General features: G+C 32.1%; 1 protein-coding gene and 1 long non-coding RNA gene across 13 annotated transcripts in view; one reads left to right on the top strand and one right to left on the bottom strand.

Moving 5' to 3' along the window:
* The window catches only part of LOC106025441 (uncharacterized), a 188,363-nt gene that overhangs the window by 89,703 nt on the left and 79,484 nt on the right, over positions 1–19,176 (bottom strand). The window lies entirely within an intron of this gene.
* Scn9a (sodium voltage-gated channel alpha subunit 9) overlaps positions 1–19,176 on the top strand; it is a 79,153-nt gene that overhangs the window by 26,594 nt on the left and 33,383 nt on the right. Inside the window, exons 14-16 of the mRNA XM_063259204.1 lie at positions 1,686–1,859; positions 2,403–2,759; positions 5,317–5,793. Coding sequence (XP_063115274.1) covers positions 1,686–1,859; positions 2,403–2,759; positions 5,317–5,793 — 1,008 coding nt within the window. The remainder of the gene's footprint in view (positions 1–1,685; positions 1,860–2,402; positions 2,760–5,316; positions 5,794–19,176) is intronic.

The raw sequence follows: 19,176 nt of genomic DNA, 5'->3' as shown, positions 1-19,176 counted from the left end.
AAAAATATAATTTCTTTAATAAGTGGTGTTGAAAAAACTGGCTTTCCACATGCTAACGACTAAAACTAGACACATTTATCAGCATGCACGAAAGTCAAAATGGATCAAAGATCTAAATATTAAAACAGAAAACACTAACTATACTGGAAGAAAAGGTAGACAGAAATCTTGAATACATCAGGGTTGGTAGAGACTTCATGGGCAAAACTGCACAAGAAGTACTTCAAAGAATCAACAACTGGGGTGTTATCTTATGCAAATTGTGCACATCAAAAGAACTCACCAACAGAGTAAAAAGAAAATCTACAGAATGGGGAAAAATTTTAACTAGCTGTCTCTCAGACAAAGGTCTTCCATCTAGAACATCTAAAGCACTGAAAAAAATCAGACCCTCCCAAATTCAAAGACCCAACTCAAAATAAGCATCTGAGATTAATAAGCACTTCTCAGATGAAGAAATACAAATGACAAATAAATACTTTTAAAAAATGTTCAGCATCATTGGTCATTTGAGAAATGCAAATTAAAACTACACTGAGATTTTATCTCATTCCAGAAAGAATGCCTATCATCAAGAAACCAACTAATAACAAACACTTGAAGGGTTTCAGGGAATAAGCCACCCTTCTCCACTGCTGATGGGGATGTGGACTATTGCAAATACTGTGAAAATTAGTGTATAGAGTCCTCTAAAAATTAGGATTAGAAGCCCCATTCAACCCAGCTTTTTCCCTTCTGGATATTTCTCAGAAAAATTAAAAACATACCACAGCAATATATGAGCACCAATGTTTACAGTGGCACAATTTATAATAGCTAGATCTTGGAAACATCCCAAAAGTCCATAAACCAAGGAATGGATTTTTAAAATGTGGTGTTTTTATATAGTGGAGCACTTCTCAGCTATAAAGGAAGATAATCTAGAGGTCTTTATAGATAAATGAATGCAACTCAAGATCATACTCATAAGTGAAATAAATCAGACTTGCATGTGTAAACATCATATTGTCTCCATAGTGTAAGAAACTGAAAGAGTACATAGGACCCAAACGGAAGTAGATATTGTGAAAGAAGAAACTGTTCAAAGGGAAAGAATGACTCGAATGGGAGAAAGGAGGAAAGGAAGGGAGAATATATATACACATGGACAATAGCTCAGATAACTACACTACTAATTTCTATTAGTTCATTGAAAAGAACAGTTGGTGCTTATATTATCTGATCAGTTTTTCATACCCATATCTTGTTATCTAGGCAACTACTATGAAGATAACAGTGTGCAACATATTAACCACTGTTAATCTCTGATTTTCTTATTTTGTAACTCTCTATAATTGTTTTTATTGGCTTTTTCATTTAAAATAAATAATAAAATGATTTGAGAATAAATACAAAGAATGACTATCAACTGTCAAAAGTTTTACATATCTGGTTTAATGTGTCCCTTTTAAATATGCCTCATGATGATTAAAACTGACAAGATAGAGCTCTTGAAACCTTTGATGCTGGTATGAGACTATAGGAATAGTTACCTGTTTACAGACTAAGCTAAGATAACATTCATTTTGAAAGGATGTGGCACATTTTCTGGAACACAGTGAATGCTAAGCAGATGGTCATTATCATCATTATGTTGATCCCATACCTTCTAATAATACAAGAACAATATTGTATTTCTCACTTAGGTATTTACTGGCATCTTTGCAGCTGAAATGGTTTTGAAATTAATTGCCATGGATCCATATGAGTATTTCCAAGTAGGCTGGAATATTTTTGACAGTCTTATAGTGACTTTAAGTTTGGTAGAACTTTTTCTATCAGATGTGGAAGGATTATCAGTTCTGAGATCATTTAGGCTGGTAAGTACAAACTAACCTTGCAGTTATGGTCTATAAGAAAAAAAAATTGGGTTTACAATATTATTTTGACTATAATGTGTTCATAAGTTAACGAATTTGATAGCTGATGATCAAATCATTGTCCCCAAAACAATCTAGGTAAAATGTATACTAAAAATAAAGATTTTTAAGGCATTTTTTCTTAAAATAGTTGGCATTATCTTAACCTTGCATGAAAAACTCACAAAAGTATCAAAAAATAAAATTAAGGTTAAATTGTCAATTCCAAAAGAACTAATACCTAAAACCATGATAAGAAGCATTTATCACAATCATAAACTAAAATTTACACAATTCATAATATTTTGTAGATATGGGGTGACAAGTATGAAAATATAACAAGAATTTTGAAAATATATGTGATTGAAAAATTGGGATAATTTATTTCAGCCAGGTAGTAATGATCATATTATAGAGTATAAAACTGTTTTAAAGTTAGAACAAAACTCAATATTGGAAACTGACATTTTTATATGGCTAATATTAAACTGTATTTGCTTTTAGCTCCGAGTCTTCAAGTTGGCAAAATCCTGGCCCACGCTGAACATGCTGATAAAGATCATCGGCAATTCCGTGGGGGCCCTGGGTAACCTCACCTTGGTGTTGGCCATCATCGTCTTCATCTTCGCCGTGGTCGGCATGCAGCTCTTTGGGAAGAGCTACAAAGAATGCGTCTGCAAGATCAATGAGGACTGCACGCTCCCACGCTGGCACATGAATGACTTCTTCCACTCCTTCCTGATCGTGTTCCGCGTGCTGTGCGGAGAGTGGATCGAGACCATGTGGGACTGCATGGAGGTCGCCGGCCAAACTATGTGCCTTATTGTCTACATGATGGTCATGGTCATTGGAAACCTAGTGGTATGTAACAGATGTTCACAGATATAAAATTCTCTATAGAAATTAATTTAGGGTGAGATTACCTGTTATTTTTATAAATTTAAAATTAATTGGATATAAAATTATAAATATTGATAAACTTTAATACACAAAAGAACAGAAGAGAAAGCAAAATGTTATCTTAATTTTACTGGCCAGATAGCCCTTACTGATTTTTTAAAACCATAATATTAACTTTCTACTTTATTTTCTCATTTTGATAGTAATGTCATACAAATTAAATGTGTGGAGTTTCAGACATCTTAAAAAATAGGAAGTTGCTTCAGATGTGAAACTACCCTATTGAATAATATATTATTGAGTTGATAAGAACAAATGAAGTTGTAATGGACCAAGGCAAATAAAAGTACTGGTCACACTACACTAGAGTCACAAAGCCTAACATTTGTAGCAAGGATCACCAAATTATGGTCCACAGACCATATACAGTCTATATTGGTCAGCTTCCTATTGCTGGGACATAATAACTGCTACTACAATTTATAAGAAGAGAGAATTGCTTTGGCTCATAGTTTCAGAGGCACACACACTCAGAAGTGTGGTTTAATAATCTCTTAGGTATCTAAAGCCAATCAAGTTGGCCATCAAAATTAACGATTCATGCAGTCTAGTGCTTTTTAGTTTGGTCTTGAGCTAAGGAACTTTATAATTTAAAATAAAATATTTGACAGTACAATTTTTAAGTTAAGTTTGTTGGTACAATTTAGATAGACATAATGATCATCTTCATCATGGAGAATTTGTACCTGTATATGATATATCTTGATTCCTATATTTTATGACACATAAACATTATATGAATTGAAATTTCATTATGCCCAAATAATTTTTTATTGGGACACAGACATGTTTATTCACTTACATGGCACTTATAGCTTTTTTGTTTCACTGGTTTTATTTTTTTATTTTATTGTTTATTTTAGTTCATTACCATATTTTTATAGTAAATAACGTCTACATTATTTGTGGGAAGTTGGTACATGTACATAATCTATCTTCATTCCTTTTTTCCATGTCTTTTCCCTTCCCTCCCACTCTCCTCCACACATCTCTCAATCCCTTTCTTACACTATAATAGCTGAGTTGAACGATTACCATGAAAACACTTTTTCCTAAAGCCCAATGTAATTATTATCCGACCCTTTCTAGAAGAAGTTTGCCTGCCAGTGGTCCTTAGCCCCTCATTTACAGAGCAATCTTATCTTCCTAATTAACACCTTGCATCTATTTTCTCTTTGTTCTTTATACTGATGGATAAAAGCTTTCATGCTTATAAATAGAATATTGAGATTAGATACTCATTTCCATTTACATCCACCATGGTGGCTAATCTCAGTGGTCAGTTTGGCCTCCTATAAATATTTTAGCTTATTTCTTCTTATAAAATTTTAACATAAAATAGCAAAACAATCAGAAGAGTCAGTTGTAAAAGCATGCCACACAAAAGTGATCAGAAGTATTTTATGTATTTCTTATTTGCTGAGGCATATATAAAAGCCAAGTATTTCTTGGGATCTTGTCAATTATTTCTTCAATATTTTTCAGTACCTTCTCTATGAAGAAAAAATGTATTTAAGCATTGCTTCATTTTATTTAGGTAGAGAGAGACAAAATTATCTGTATTCTAATCCTTTTCAATATGCTTATAGTTTAATACAGCAAAAATATTGATATAAAAAGTGATCAGAAAAAAAGAATGAGTAAATGGAGTAAGATTAAAAGTGATCTTGACAGAAGAAAAAGTCACACACTGGGACTCAGTTAAAAACATCTGAAATGAGTCTTGAAAGAAGCCATAATATATTTGGGGTTGAGATCTGATGTGAAGATAATGTTTTTCTTTGATAGCTTTACACTAAACACAGATGGGCACGTTAGTGATTGTTTACATAGAATTACTGATGACTGATTCAGGTCATCATTCATTAGCTACCTATCCATGACAATAAAAAACAGAACAATAATCCACAATGTTGGTAACCAAACTTGAATATTTGAAAAATTAATTTTTAATGATCCTATTTAGCAAGCTAGCTAGATACTTGGGCAGAATATTTCATAATGAGGTCTATATAAGTATTATATACTCCTTATCCCAACAAGTAATATTTATATTCTGGGAAAAGTGAATAAAGATCTTGGGCAGAAAGGTTCAGCATAGTAAACAATAGTCCATTTTCTCACTAAATTTATTTCTCATGGTAGAAAATAATCATTAATAGGTGAATGTTAGGAAAAATTTTTAAATTCAATAAAAGGAAATGGGCCAAACATATCCTAATACAGAAATGAAACTAAAAATAACAAAATTATAGTTGAAGGGGCATTTGTTCCTCCCCATGGTTCCTCCCTCCTGGGTATAGTTGACCTCCGCTCCCTAAATTTCTCAGAAGCAATTATATAGAGAAAGTGGTGAGGAATCTAGTTTTTATTATGGGCTGTTTTTCAGAACAATTTCCTTATTTTCATTTCATTTTTCGTCTCCCCTTTTCTCTGCACCCTCCCTAACTTGTTACAGGTCCTCAACCTGTTTCTTGCTTTATTATTGAGTTCATTTAGTTCTGATAATCTAACAGCAATTGAAGAAGACCCCGATGCAAACAACCTCCAGATTGCAGTGACCAGAATTAAAAAGGGCATAGATTACGTGAAACAAACCACGCATGAGTTTATTCTGAAAGCATTTTCAATAAAACCAAAGGTTTCCCAGGAGATAAGACGAGCAGAAGATCTAAACAGCAAAAAGGAAAACTGTATCTCTAATCGTACACTTGCCGAAATGAGCAAAGATCGTATTTTCCATAAGGAAAATGACAAAGGCAGTGGCTTTGGAAGCAGTATGGACAGAAACCTCACGGAAGAAAGTGATTACCAATCATTTATTCATAATCCCAGCCTCACAGTAACAGTGCCAATTGCACCTGGGGAATCTGATTTGGAAAATATGAATACTGAAGAACTTAGTAGTGATTCTGACAGTGACTATAGCAAAGAGGTAAGATTGCTTTATACGTGTTGTTTCATATTACTAACTTCCATTAAATGAATAGGTATTTCAGATGTCTGCTGTCCTCAGTTCTTTATACTGATGGAACATTTTGTGTGTGAGAGAAGATTCATCTGGTAAAGTTTTCTTACACATTCTTAGAAACTGATTTAATTTTACCTAGCTGTATATTAAACCATCAAGCATCTTTGGGTCTTCCGAGCTTTCATCTCATGCTTGCTGTCAGTCATAAAGTCATGTACCATCTCCATCCATAAGGTCTGTGGAATGCACCTGTCCTATTCACTAGTATCCTTGCATGCACTGCCTGCCTAACCTTTACCTGTAGAGTTCCATACTGGTCCTTCTACATCCATTTTCCACCTACTCTAGTGCACTTATGAATCTGACTCAGATTCCATCCTAATCATGCCATCTCTTTGATGCATCTATGGCTCCCACAGCCCCCTAATTTACACACTGTGTATATGTAGAAGCTTCATCTTAGGACCCCAGTGCTTTGACCAGCATGTTCTCTTAGGCTCACCTGCAGATCTGTTACCTGTACCAAACCAGTTTCCTTCTAGGCCATAAACACCTGCTACCTCTATGAATGTACCTGGGATTTCCTCCTGCAAATTCTGTATATGTAAGACACTAGTTCAAATTCCTCACCTATTGAAGTTATTATCTAAATCATGGCTTACACTACTATGTGTAAATGATTAATTCCCAAATCACACCAAGGTGTGACCCATTGCATCTTTCTGAATTTCTGCTCAAGTGGGTAGACGTTCTGCTCATTTAAAACCTACACAATTTTATAACTCTTCCTGATTTAAACATGAGTATTGCATTTTAACTTTTTTGAGAAATGATATATATATATATAAAAAATATTGCTGTAAACTCATTAAGAATAGAAAGTTCTTTAAAGTTTTGCCTCTTTCTTGCTTTTTTTATCTATCTCTAAGCAAGTCAAGGTTTGTCCTGAATTGTATTTTTGTTAATGTAAAATATAATAACTATATGTGAAGATTATTACAAATTATTTTTATCTCATTGTTTTAAAAGTTTCAAAATATTGTTGAAAACATGATTTTCCATTCTCCAGGTTATATTAGAAATTATTTGACAGATTTTTACCAGACATCTTTTATCTTTCAAACACTACTGAGGCCTTCCCTCCATGAATTTATTGTGGATTTGGAAAAAAGGCTTTATAGAATAGTAATGACCAAAACACAGCTATATGTGTATATGTAAAATTCATATATATGAAGCATATGCCCATTATACTTTACTATTGAGTGAGTAGATAACTAACTAAATGAATTATGAATATATATTTCTAGGTAGCCAAAGAAATTCTTTCAGATATAGCAAAGTATAAGGAATATAGTGTGAAGCAAGTTCTTATGACATAGTGCTTCTTGTTTTTTAATTGATGTTTTCATTTATACAGTATTTGATAACTGAAATACACCATTTTAAGCATCCATAAAGTTACTTTGCCACCTATCACATGAATACTTCCTAAAAATGTGAAATTTAGTTCTCTATGAACTGAATTGTCCCAAAGTCAGTGAATAATACTCCCCACCTCTAGATTATTATTTGTTTACTCATGAACAATGTGTTCACATCCATGTATTCCAAAATACATCATGATGCTAGTGCATTTCCATGGTCTGAACATGATAATATACAAGAACTAAAGACTATAATAGAGAATCTGTAGGATAATTTTTAAATTTAGCATAGTGTTTAAGATTAGCATGTCCTTAAAATGAGGTTTTGTTATCAGTGAAGGCATCATTATTGCCATGTAAATGTTCAGTTTCTTACCTATGCCACTGTTGCACAGCTTGAAAATTTTCCCTTCTTCATAAGAGATTTTCCATTGTATATCTCAATGTGTGCCATCTTGAGTGCATTCAAGGCTTCTTGACATTCTACAGGCACTGAGCAATAGTGTCAAGATGTGTAGGAAATATTACATAGCTCAGAATTATTAAACTGTGGCCAACTGTGAAAAATCAAAGTGTACTGTCTTTCTCATTACTTTAGATTTAAATGTCCTAGTACAACTTTTAGTTTTGTTTGTTTTTTTAAATTAAAATCACTAAGAAAACACAAACTTCACTTACTTACCTAAGATGTCTAATGTCATGCAGACATTCTCTGCTCTAATTCCTGGGCCTTCAGTTCCCACTTCAGTTTCCTGATTTTTAAGTTGCTTAATCCCCCATTTGTAACTTTCTTCCTTTTCTGTCTTTCAAGTCTTTGAAATAGTGCCTTGTTATATTCCTGAGATTTTATAAGCAAAAAAATGGTCCTTGATGGTCTACTACAAAGTAACTTCTAATTTTATACATATAAGTAATTTACCTCTTTTAAGAGCAAGGGTGGATAATAATACAACTTCTGAAGAAAAGCTATTGACTACCAGTTCTAACTGTTACGCTTACTAAATATATGACTTGAAAATTTACGGAAAACTTGTTTCAGGTTATATATATGTACAATAGAATTATAATGAAAACTACGTGATTCAAATAAACAGATCATTCTTGTCAAGAAGTGTTCAAATGAACATTTACTTGAAGTGCAGAATTGAATACTTGTACAAACATATTTAGGTGACTATTTGACACAAAATTAAAGAGAGATAGCATGATATAGGCCAATGTCTCACAATTTTAGTATATGAGATCACATATATTTGCTCCAAAGACCTATTCTGAGCCTTATCTTCTAATGTCCCCTAAGCATCTAGATGGAACTTCAGAATCCACAGAAACCTGATCAGCAGTATTCTAGGTGACCACTGTGAAGGATGCATTCATTGTCCTAGACAATGAACCTAACTTCCTCCCTGGCTTGAAGGTTCCTGAGATGCTGTATTCACTCTTCCTGTTGCTAGACAAAATATTCGATACTCAGAATTTAAAGGAGGAGAAATATATTTGGTTTACAGTTTCTGAGGATTTAGTCCACGGCCACCTTTCTTCAAGGCAGAAATATCACGTTGGAAGGGCAAGGTGGAACAAAGATGCTTAGTTTATGACAGATCAGGGAAACAGTACAAGGAACGCACACAATCCCTAGTGACTCCTCCATCACCCACGCAGACACACCCAGACATACATTTTTTAAATCACTCAAGGTAATATAATTAAGCTAACATCACCAATACCATTTTCTTTATTCAGAGACTGTTAGTTATTTCCCTGGTTGCCTATTTAAGTACCTGGGTTTTGAACAAAGGAAAGGAACATCACTGACCTTTGACATCTCTCCCTTTTTCCTCAAAACCCCTTGTTTCTGGCCTACCATTGTATTTTCCTACCATAGTCTGTGGAGACATTCCAGTTCTCTTCCAGTGTCAACTCTCAGATAAGCAGGTCTCTTGTTTGAGGTAGATAGTTAAAGATACCCTCCAAATTCAAGTAAAAATGTTTTATAGCAAAACATTTTACCAGAAAATGAACAACGAAATGAGTTTAAGTAAAGCGCTTATCAGATATCTTAAAATAAGTTCAGAGGAAACAACTAGCAGTAGAACATCCATATTTCTTTGAGATACAGTCTGTCTCTGAATCAAGAAAAACATACTGTCATCTCAAGTATACCCATGAGAATAGAACTTGTCACTGTTTCTCAGAATGTAGGCAATGAATTGATGGTTCGTCTTGTCAGCCTCTCATTGAGGCATAATGCAGCCCTCTAATCACCCTGCAAACAATAACATACTACACAGACTTTTACCATTAGCATGAAATGCTTCCTTCATTATAAGCTCCAAATGAAGCATGAAATGTACCCTTTCATTCAGTAAATATTTATTGCTACATGCTAGGCTCCAGGCACTGTACTGAATTGCTGAAGGAATAAAATGTCCCACTTTAACCCAGCTTCAATAATTTAGTATCTGGCTACATTTACAAGCTAAAATATAACAGCTCAGGGATATACGAGGTCATGAGATCTTTCAAATGTATGCATTTCCCAGAAATTATTATATTTTCTTTTTCTTTATTGAATTGATTTTTGTACCTAGAATATATTTTTCTCAAGACTACATAACTATTGCTTTTTCATTCATTCAATATTGTCTATTTTATATATTATAGCATTTGCTTTCTGCACATATTTGTGTCTGTGCATATAATTTGTATAAAGTACAATAGTGCATGCCTTCATATAAATAATTGATAGATAGGACACACTTTGCCGGACCAGACTCAGGCCTTCTTGGTTATTACCTAATGTGTTTTTCTCTAGTGAAAGAGAGGTTCTTAATGATACTAAGGCCTGTGTTAAACTGACCTGTGATATGAAGCACCACTGAACCCCAGCTTGTTCACTTTAAAGCTTCTCGTTTCTCAGTGTTTCTTACTGTATTATTATGGAAAAATATTAATTTGGCATCATGTCTTTGAAGAAAACCATGTTACTCTCAGATGATTGTAAATACCCAGAATATGAAGATCAAGAATTAATAAGGTAGACTATTGTCTAATAAATCAACGCTAAGGAGAATTAGAGTACAATTAACAGTACAATAGTAGAATTTCAACGAATAAGACACAAAAATATAATACTAATATAATATTTGACTTCAAATTGTACAATTAAGGAACTAAAACAGAAAATAATTATATTTGCCTTTCCATGACATTAATATATGTTAAAACTTGCAGTTCAAATTTTTAAAAGCCCCATAAAAATCAAGGACAAGTAGCAACTCTCCTTAGTCTTTTAGAGTCTCAGTTATATATAAATATAAATTAATTATATGTACTATCTAGGAATGTTAAGAAGAGAAAAATTATAAAATGTCAGTCAAGGCGACTGACATATGCATTTTTCATTGATTGCGTGGCACGGAATGCACATGTGCGTGTACACACTCACTTTCTTCTTTTGCATCTAGGTCTCAAGTGTTGCATGCAACCAAGTGCCATCTTATTCCCTATGCTCCATATAGTGTAGTGCCCACTGCAGAGCAATGTTTTTACTCTTGATTATTATTACTTCCTTGTGAAAATGAATTATTATCATTCCTGTATGAAATTTTCAAAACAATTGAAAAAAGGTAGTTTTGTGTTCCAAAAGATGCAGATTCCAAGAGATGCAGATTTGGAAAACATGTGAATCCACTACAATATTGTATTTCGAAATTGTGCAAAAATTATCAGGAAATAAAGCTATAAAATTTCTATTTTATAAAAGTAAAATGCTAAAAAAATACAAATATTCAATGATTTTTTGGTCTGCATAGAGATTTCATGTGGTTCAATGTACTGTAAATGAAATTAAAATGTAAAACACAAACTATGAATATAATACATTACTGATTTCATAAATATTAGTTCACTGTGCATAGTTATTCCATTCATTTCTTATATTTTGTATAGTGCAGATTACATTTAAAAATTCTATGCCAATCTACCCAGCATAATGATAGTCATAGAGTTCTTGTCTCTCCTAAATTATATTTGTGAAATATTTTTTGATTTCCAAATACCATGCTAAAACTTCATGTACACACTTCAAAGGTAAATAGTAAGAAATATCACTTTAAGGATATTTATAGTGTCACAACTTTCACCTAAAATAAATATGGAACTACTTATCAGATAGAGCAGAGCACAGCACAGTCCGTAACAGGACCAGGATCCAGTGCTTTGAAGATGTATTGAAGAAGAGACTGCAATTCAGCTGAAAACAGGTGGAAAGAGATGACCCTAAAATGTGGAGATAAATTCACTGTGAAGACACAGTGCAGAAGGAAATCTCAGACAAACGAACAAGCACTCATACTGTTCACTTTATTCACCCATGCATTTATTCATCCATCAAAATTTGAAAGTCATTATCCTTGGAAAGACTTAAATATGCTTTCTTATTATGAAATGCATTCATTTTATTGATTTGATAAAAAGTTGGTTAAATATTTATAGCCATCAAGGTTAAATATTTTATAGTCCTTTACAGTAATTGTGCTTTTAATTACATTGTCAATGGGACAATCTCTGTTTAGATTTTTTTATCAAAGATTTTTCCTCAAAGAGGCAGTTACTCTCTTCACCAAAGGGAAATTTGGAAGTTTACTTACAATTGAACTTTGGGAAACATAATAATCTTTTCCAGAAATGTATTTGACTTAGCAAGATTTAAGTACAAGTTATGTTTGTGTTTTGTGAGGAAACTGGCCTTTGATCATTTTATGCATAGATTGCTTTTTAAAATTACTCTTCTATAGAATTTTACTTGAACTATTTCTTTTCTCAGGTTGGCTCTAAAACTTTGAAAAGTTTTACATCTTTAATTGTTCACTTGCCTTAAAAAATTAATATTGATCAGATATATTTAATCAGTGTTTCTAATTCTTTATATTCAGATAAATTTGGAAAAGTCAACTTGCCGAAATGTTGTATGAAACGTTAAAATTAATTGAATATAATTAATTAAAAATCAATAAATACTAATCTTAGAATATACTTTATCAAATGATACATGTTTACTCTCACCTTACCTGCATTTAGTAAATTACCTATTTTTAATAGTTGTATGGAAGAGCTGTAAAATATTAAATTAGCAGATTTTAGTATTTGATTAATTTCCTTGCTAACAAAATTAACGTTTGATTCTTCTTAAAGTCTCTGATAAATGATATTTAATTATTGTGTTTTAGATATATTATGTAGCATTGGGTATATAGCATGTATTTTCAAACAGATAACTAACTTCAACTTACAGATACATGACATTAAACATTTTAAATCATGGTTGTCTAACCTTTTTCATCATGCTGTCTTTCTAGATTTCAGTACCTAACCTTATCATTCTCACAGGGGTAAAATCAAACCGGATCAATCAAGGCTGCAGCTCTGTGCTTTAACCAGACAGAGATATATGTGACCAGTTTTACACAGGTTACCTAAAAAACATCATACATATATGATATTTTTTTTCAGTGTCTTGCATGTTGTTCAGCTACAAAATCTTTCTGCCTGATCCCTTGCAAGAAAGTAGAAACATGTACATGTACAGTTGTTCCATAGATAAGTCAACATCACAGCATGTCACCAGGGAAATTCCATCATTTTTTGTGGTTCTCTTGATGGCTTCCTTGATAAGTCACTCATGTCCTTAGGTGATTTCAATGCATGATCTATAGATTTTTACTGGTTGGATTATAAAAGTAAGACACAGAATGTGACAAAAGCCCACTGAGGCAACATTTAACTGAAAACCTCTATGAATTTTTAAATTGAGTAGATTAAACTCTTAAAAAAATTTTTGTGGGAAGAATATCTTAGTGACAAACATAAAGGTTCAGAGCAAGCAAGGATCACTGTAGTACTAGCTCTCTGGATTATTTAGAAATTAAGGATGTAAGATGCATGCAATTCAGCTTTTTTCTGAGTGTACATCAGGGAGTTGGGTGCAGAGCCAGAGCTCACTTTCCAGTATTAACTGTGAGTGCATTTTGAAATGATTTTAAGCAGGGAGGTTCTAAGACTGTTTTTTCTAATCAGTTCAATAATGTACATATGATTTTATTTGTTCATGTGTAAATCTTATCAGTTGAAAGTTAATAGACTCTGCCTATGCATGAATGTTAAGTATTTGAAATATTTAATTTGACTCCAGGAGCAATATTACTCACTGATGAAAATACACTGCTGATTACATGCATAGTCAGGAGTCTCTATAAACCAGTAAAATACTGCACACTACGAAATAAGTTCTAAAGCTGTGTGTCAATAATATATAAATCATTATTTCTAAAATTAGGAATACTAATAAAGATTGCTTCATTTATGTTTCTGAAAAGTAAAAAAGGATATATTCTTAAAATATACAACAATATTTTGTTGTAATATTATTAGAATTTGTTGAAGGAATTCTAACAGTTTCTTGTGTGGAGAAATCCACTATATTGCCTTTTTTACAATCCAGATCATATTTTCATTTCTCTATTGTCATTACAATGTTTGCATTTTTGGTTATTCATTGTGCAATGGAGAAAGCAAAACATTATCCTGAAAGCAACATACCTTAGGCATAAAAATGCTAACAGTTTATTATTAAAAATACTTCAGTGTTCAGTTTATTTGAAGTTAACTTTACAAGTGCTTTTAAGATACTCTGTATTTCAAGTTGGTAGTGGCTTAGAGACAATATTCTTTTTTTTTTTTTTGTCTTTTTCGTTTTTATCAGTATCAGGAATCGAACTCACGACCTCACACTTGCAAGGAAGGCGCTTATGCCGCTGAGCTAAATCCCCAGCCCAGAGGCAGTATTCTTGATGAAAACTATTATTGTGCAACATAGGAAATTTCCTTCAATTAGAGAATGATACCTATATACACACAGTATTGATATACATGTATTTGAAAACTCACATTTCAGAAAGTTGGTTTTTAGAAATACACTTACATGCATCTACATCTACATATACATATATATGTTGTGAATTCATACTTTTTTTACCAAACGACTGATAGAAAAGATGAGATACATGTTAATAAACATCCATTTACTTGATTAAAAACTAACTGAATAGTTTTACTGTACAGAGTGATTTGAAACATAGCATTTGGCAGAAGCTGCCTACAGACACATTATAAGACACATATGATTCCCATGTAAATTTTGTATTTTGCATTATATTTTTAATAATAGAAATTCATACATTTAAAAATGTATATTTATTCCATTCACTGGGATTTCTTGGAATTAGTTGAAACTCATTCATCTTTCCTTTGCTCTCTTCATAGTGGTTAGTTTGAGGAGACAGAAAAATGGCTCAATTGTGAGGTGTTTTGATTTTTCTTTTTCTTTCTGGAGTTATAAACAAGTGTGAACTTAGAGTCTATATGCTAGCCTCCATTTCTGCCTTCCGATTTGCCTGGGTTCGAATTCTTCAACAGGTCTGAATAGTAGCAATCTTTAAATATATGTTCCCAAAGATTTTTAAATACCTCTAATTTGACCTGCTATATCCCAGTTTCTTATTTTCAGGTAAGAAAAAAGCATAACAGTTCAGTGACAGAGTGCAGAACTCTTGAATATCCATAAATACTTCACATTCTAAATAATTATTGTTGAGTGCTCCTGTCCTTTCCCTTAGAAAAAAACTCCAAGATGGTACTGTACAGTCTGGCTAAGAAATGTGCAGGCAGTTCGGCCTACTTACTTGGCCAAATTTTGTTGTTTCTGTTTGTTTGATTTTATATTCAAAATCTTATCATTACAATTAATGTAGTTATATTATTGGAGGTGAAATTCCTTGAGTAGAAGGGTCTCAGAAATAGAGAGACTTCAGGGGCTGGGGATTTAGCTCAGCGGCATAAGCGCCTTCCTTGCAAGCAGGCAGTCGTGAGTTCGATCCCTGGTACCGATGAAAACCAAAAAGACAAAAAAAAAAAAAAAAATAGAGAGACTTTGAATGAAACCAGTATTTTTATTTTGAATTTTGAATTTCCTTGGTAGTAGCTGAGATTTCATTGCTCGGTTCTATAGCTTCTCAGACTGTGTGCCCTTTGACCCTGTGAGATAACTGTGTTTACTACTGAATGAACAGCTTTTCCAAGAACCTGCATCAGTTTCTCCAGGAGCAATAAAAAAGGGAACAATAGAAAAGGAAAAATTACATTTTCTTTTCCTTTATTTTTTAAAACAGGAATTTTTTTTGCTCATAATTGGAATATGATCAATTTACTACAATTTATAAGTAAACTGACAATTTTCTGCTGTTATTGAAGTAATGTGAAAATCAAGATAACAGAACAGAAAATACCAATAAACAAGAGTATTTGAAGTATTTTTTAATGTGGGACATCACATTTTAAACAGAATCTTTAGAAATTTCATAGGGATTAGAAAAAAGATTGAGAGCTCAGTAGTCTAAACAAGACCAAACAAAACTATAATCATGCTCAAGATGAAGAATAAAAAGCTTAGGTGATGTACAATCCATTGAAAAAATCTACAACAACATAATGTTTGCATTTTTCCAGAAGAAAAAGCAAGACCTTAATAAAATGCAAGGCAGAGAAAAATTATTTTCTCTCCTACACAAGAAAAGAATATTTAAAAATGAAATAACTAATCTTGGAAAACACTAGACTCCTACCCAGTAAACTGGGGAATTCTGAAGATTGTTGATCATTATTCCGTCCTCTTATCTTAATGATTCAGAAATAGCTGATCAGTTGTAAACTACATTCTAAATTAAAAGATGGGTTAACTTTAATCTAATAAAAATGCTTTCTCTGGTAACTCACAATGGAATTTAGCTTATCAGTAATATTTCCCATACTTTTTATTTTATGCCAATGCCTTCTATTTGATTTATTTCTCTTAAATGTCTTGTTGTTCATGTATCTTTGTTTTGATACTCAGGTAAAAGAACAACTCATTAAAGGATATCTTTCTCTTCTTATGTGAAATAGTTGTACAGAAGGTACTTTCAAGTTAATACATTGGAGATGGAGATAGCCATCCTCTTTGGGAAAGGTTTTCATTGAGTTCTATGTTTTCTACAGTGTTGCTGTTTTTCACGGTCTTCTACATTTACATATCAGTTTGCAGCGTCATTGGATAATCTTACTGCACACTTCTAGGAACAAGAAATGATCAGTTGGCATTAACTACTATACTAACTATGAAATAGTCTTGTAATGTTAGTGCCTATTTTAGGACATGTCCGAAATAACTTTGTAAGTGACCAGTTTAGGTCATTTTTCTAATATGACAGAAATTTAACTGTCTCTCTAGAAGCCACACTTTCAAAACAATCAAAAGGAAAACCTTGAAGAATGTGATCATATTTTCAATTATAGAAGGTGCTTGTTAGCTATATAAATTTACTCTTAAAATAACAAGTGTTTATAAAATTACCAAGGTTTTGGATCTATAGTGAGCAATGTCAAAAGACAACTATAAAGTAGATACAGCGCATATTTTGTATATGTGTACATACATGCACACAGTGTATAATGGTTGCCTCAAGGCAGCTGAGTCAAGGGGAGAGTAAAGGAAACATTTTTTACTATTATGCATTCAGAATTTTTTATTTAAGTTTGTCATTTTCATATAAAGGAAAATATTAGAAGGTTCATATAGTTCAAATCATATTATTCAATAAAAAAGAATGTTGTGACATACTTCCTAGTCCAAATAATAGTGAATCCATCTTGTTGATTTGATGCTTATATTTACTTTTATTTAATTCTTATGTAGACTCCCCAAAATAAAAAATATTATCTTTGTTGATAAGTGGTAAAAAGAAAGTGCTTTATTTTATATTAAAAATCAAACCTCTATGGGAAAAGTATTTCAAAATGGCCTAACTCTAATATGAAAATGGAACTTCTTTATACTATTTATTTCATTTTCATCAAAATAGTACATTTATTCATACATTTCCAAAACCACAAAGAAAACTAAGCAAAATTGATTGTTTATATAATGTAAATACAATTAATTATATCAAATACGTTTGGCATGATCTTTTCTGTATAATAAAAAAGTTTCAATACTGAAATATACAGATGGTCACCAATAATAATTAAGTGATCTGCACCTCATTAAGAAACTTAAATTATGGATATTATCCTTTCTATTAAAAATATTTTTTTAAAGTTCTCTTAAAGGGGTCATACACCATATACACATATATATTTGTCTATATAATAAAACATTGAAATACTGAGTGAATATTTTATTTATTCACAGGAAAACAGCACATATCTATATGTCTGTTGGCCACAATGCTTTAGCTGTGATACAAATTAAATAAAATTTATGTTATATATTTTAATAATTTCTGTTACATTAAGGGATAGTATTGTATAACTTTAACTTCTGAACTAAACTCTGAACTTAATTGCCAAAATTCATACATAAGAAATTGATCAAAACTGTACAGAGAGAGAAAACATACAAAAAGCTTCTAGTGGCAAGATATGCTAAGTAAAATCCCCTCAATTTTTACATGCTGATAAGCTACCTTGGCATAAATATTCTTGGCTAGAATCTTGTGAAGCATTGAGAAAATCAAATCCTGATATTAAATATGCTTTCATTAATTTGTGCTGTCAGAGTTAGCCAGTAAAAATCACTTTATCTAAAAATTGCTATCGAACAAGAGAAAATCATTGTAAAGATTTGTTATTATGAGTTTTTGGGCTAATAGCAAGGAAATGCTTTGCATTCCTTTTATTAACAAATTTTTCTACTATTTAGCCCCAAAACCCAAGCTAATAATATTTTGTTTAGGGTTGTGGGCTTGGATTTCATTTACATAGAAAAATACCATCTTTTTTTCAGTTGCTTGGTGACAATTTGCTTACCATCAAGATTTGAGCCCACTGCATAATTCTTGTGTTTTTTTATTGGATATGTACTTAACATTGGTTTTTGTAGCAACTGGCGCAATACAAAATATTAGTACCTGTATTGTTCCCTTAAATCAGGTACGGTTTAAGACTATAAGTCCCAGAGAATGTAATCCGTTATAATTCATTTCTATTTTCATTCCTTATTTTAAAGTAATTTTTAAGCAATCTGCTTTTAAATGAGATTTTATATTGATGCTGCTCGTATTTGATACTGTTAACACATTCCTCAGCCTGATAAGAAACCAATAGAGGCTACAAGATTTCATTTAATATTAAGGGTGATTTAATTCTTCACTCTAGTTATAAAATGACTTCATTTGTTTACAACTTTCCTTATATATAAGGTACTATCACTGCCATTTTTGCATTCCATGCTGCATGATAATAATAGTACTATGAATTTAATGAGGTACTGTCTTCTAGGTTCTAAGTCAGTCTCTAAAAATTAACACTTTAGATTAAGTCTGTAATTTGAATACAAATTTATGGATTCAAGAATCAGTTTAAAGAAAAAGAGTATCTCCACATTTTATCACATGCATTTACTTAAATTATTCTATAAAAATAAGACAAGCATATGTTGCAATAACTAGTAGTTTTCCAAATTCATATGTTCAGCAAGTGAGAATGAAACATGAACTTCGCCATGCTGTGCTGCTCTACCCTTTTATTAAAAAAGTATTAGGAAAATTTCAGTTTTGCAATGATTGCCATATGTATTTTCTCTGAAAATCTCTGTGTATGTGTGGACATCATGTTGGTCATAAAATTCCGGGGGGAACTTGTGTTATGATCAGTTCTATGATCATAATCACAATGTCTTCATTGCTCCCATGTGTAAGTCTACCATGTTTAATTTCATCGAATCTGTATTTCAGAGTTTGCATGTGTACTCCTGTTAGTACTTTCTTAATTTTACAGTTAATATACTTACCACCTTTTTTACTGTTTTAGACTAAAATGGATGGTG

This window comes from Cavia porcellus, unplaced genomic scaffold, assembly GCF_034190915.1.
Source record: "Cavia porcellus strain 051 isolate PalLab524CR breed Dunkin Hartley unplaced genomic scaffold, mCavPor4.1 scaffold_12, whole genome shotgun sequence".
Taxonomy (NCBI): domain Eukaryota; kingdom Metazoa; phylum Chordata; class Mammalia; order Rodentia; family Caviidae; genus Cavia; species Cavia porcellus.
This window is presented reverse-complemented; position numbering and strand designations above follow the sequence as displayed.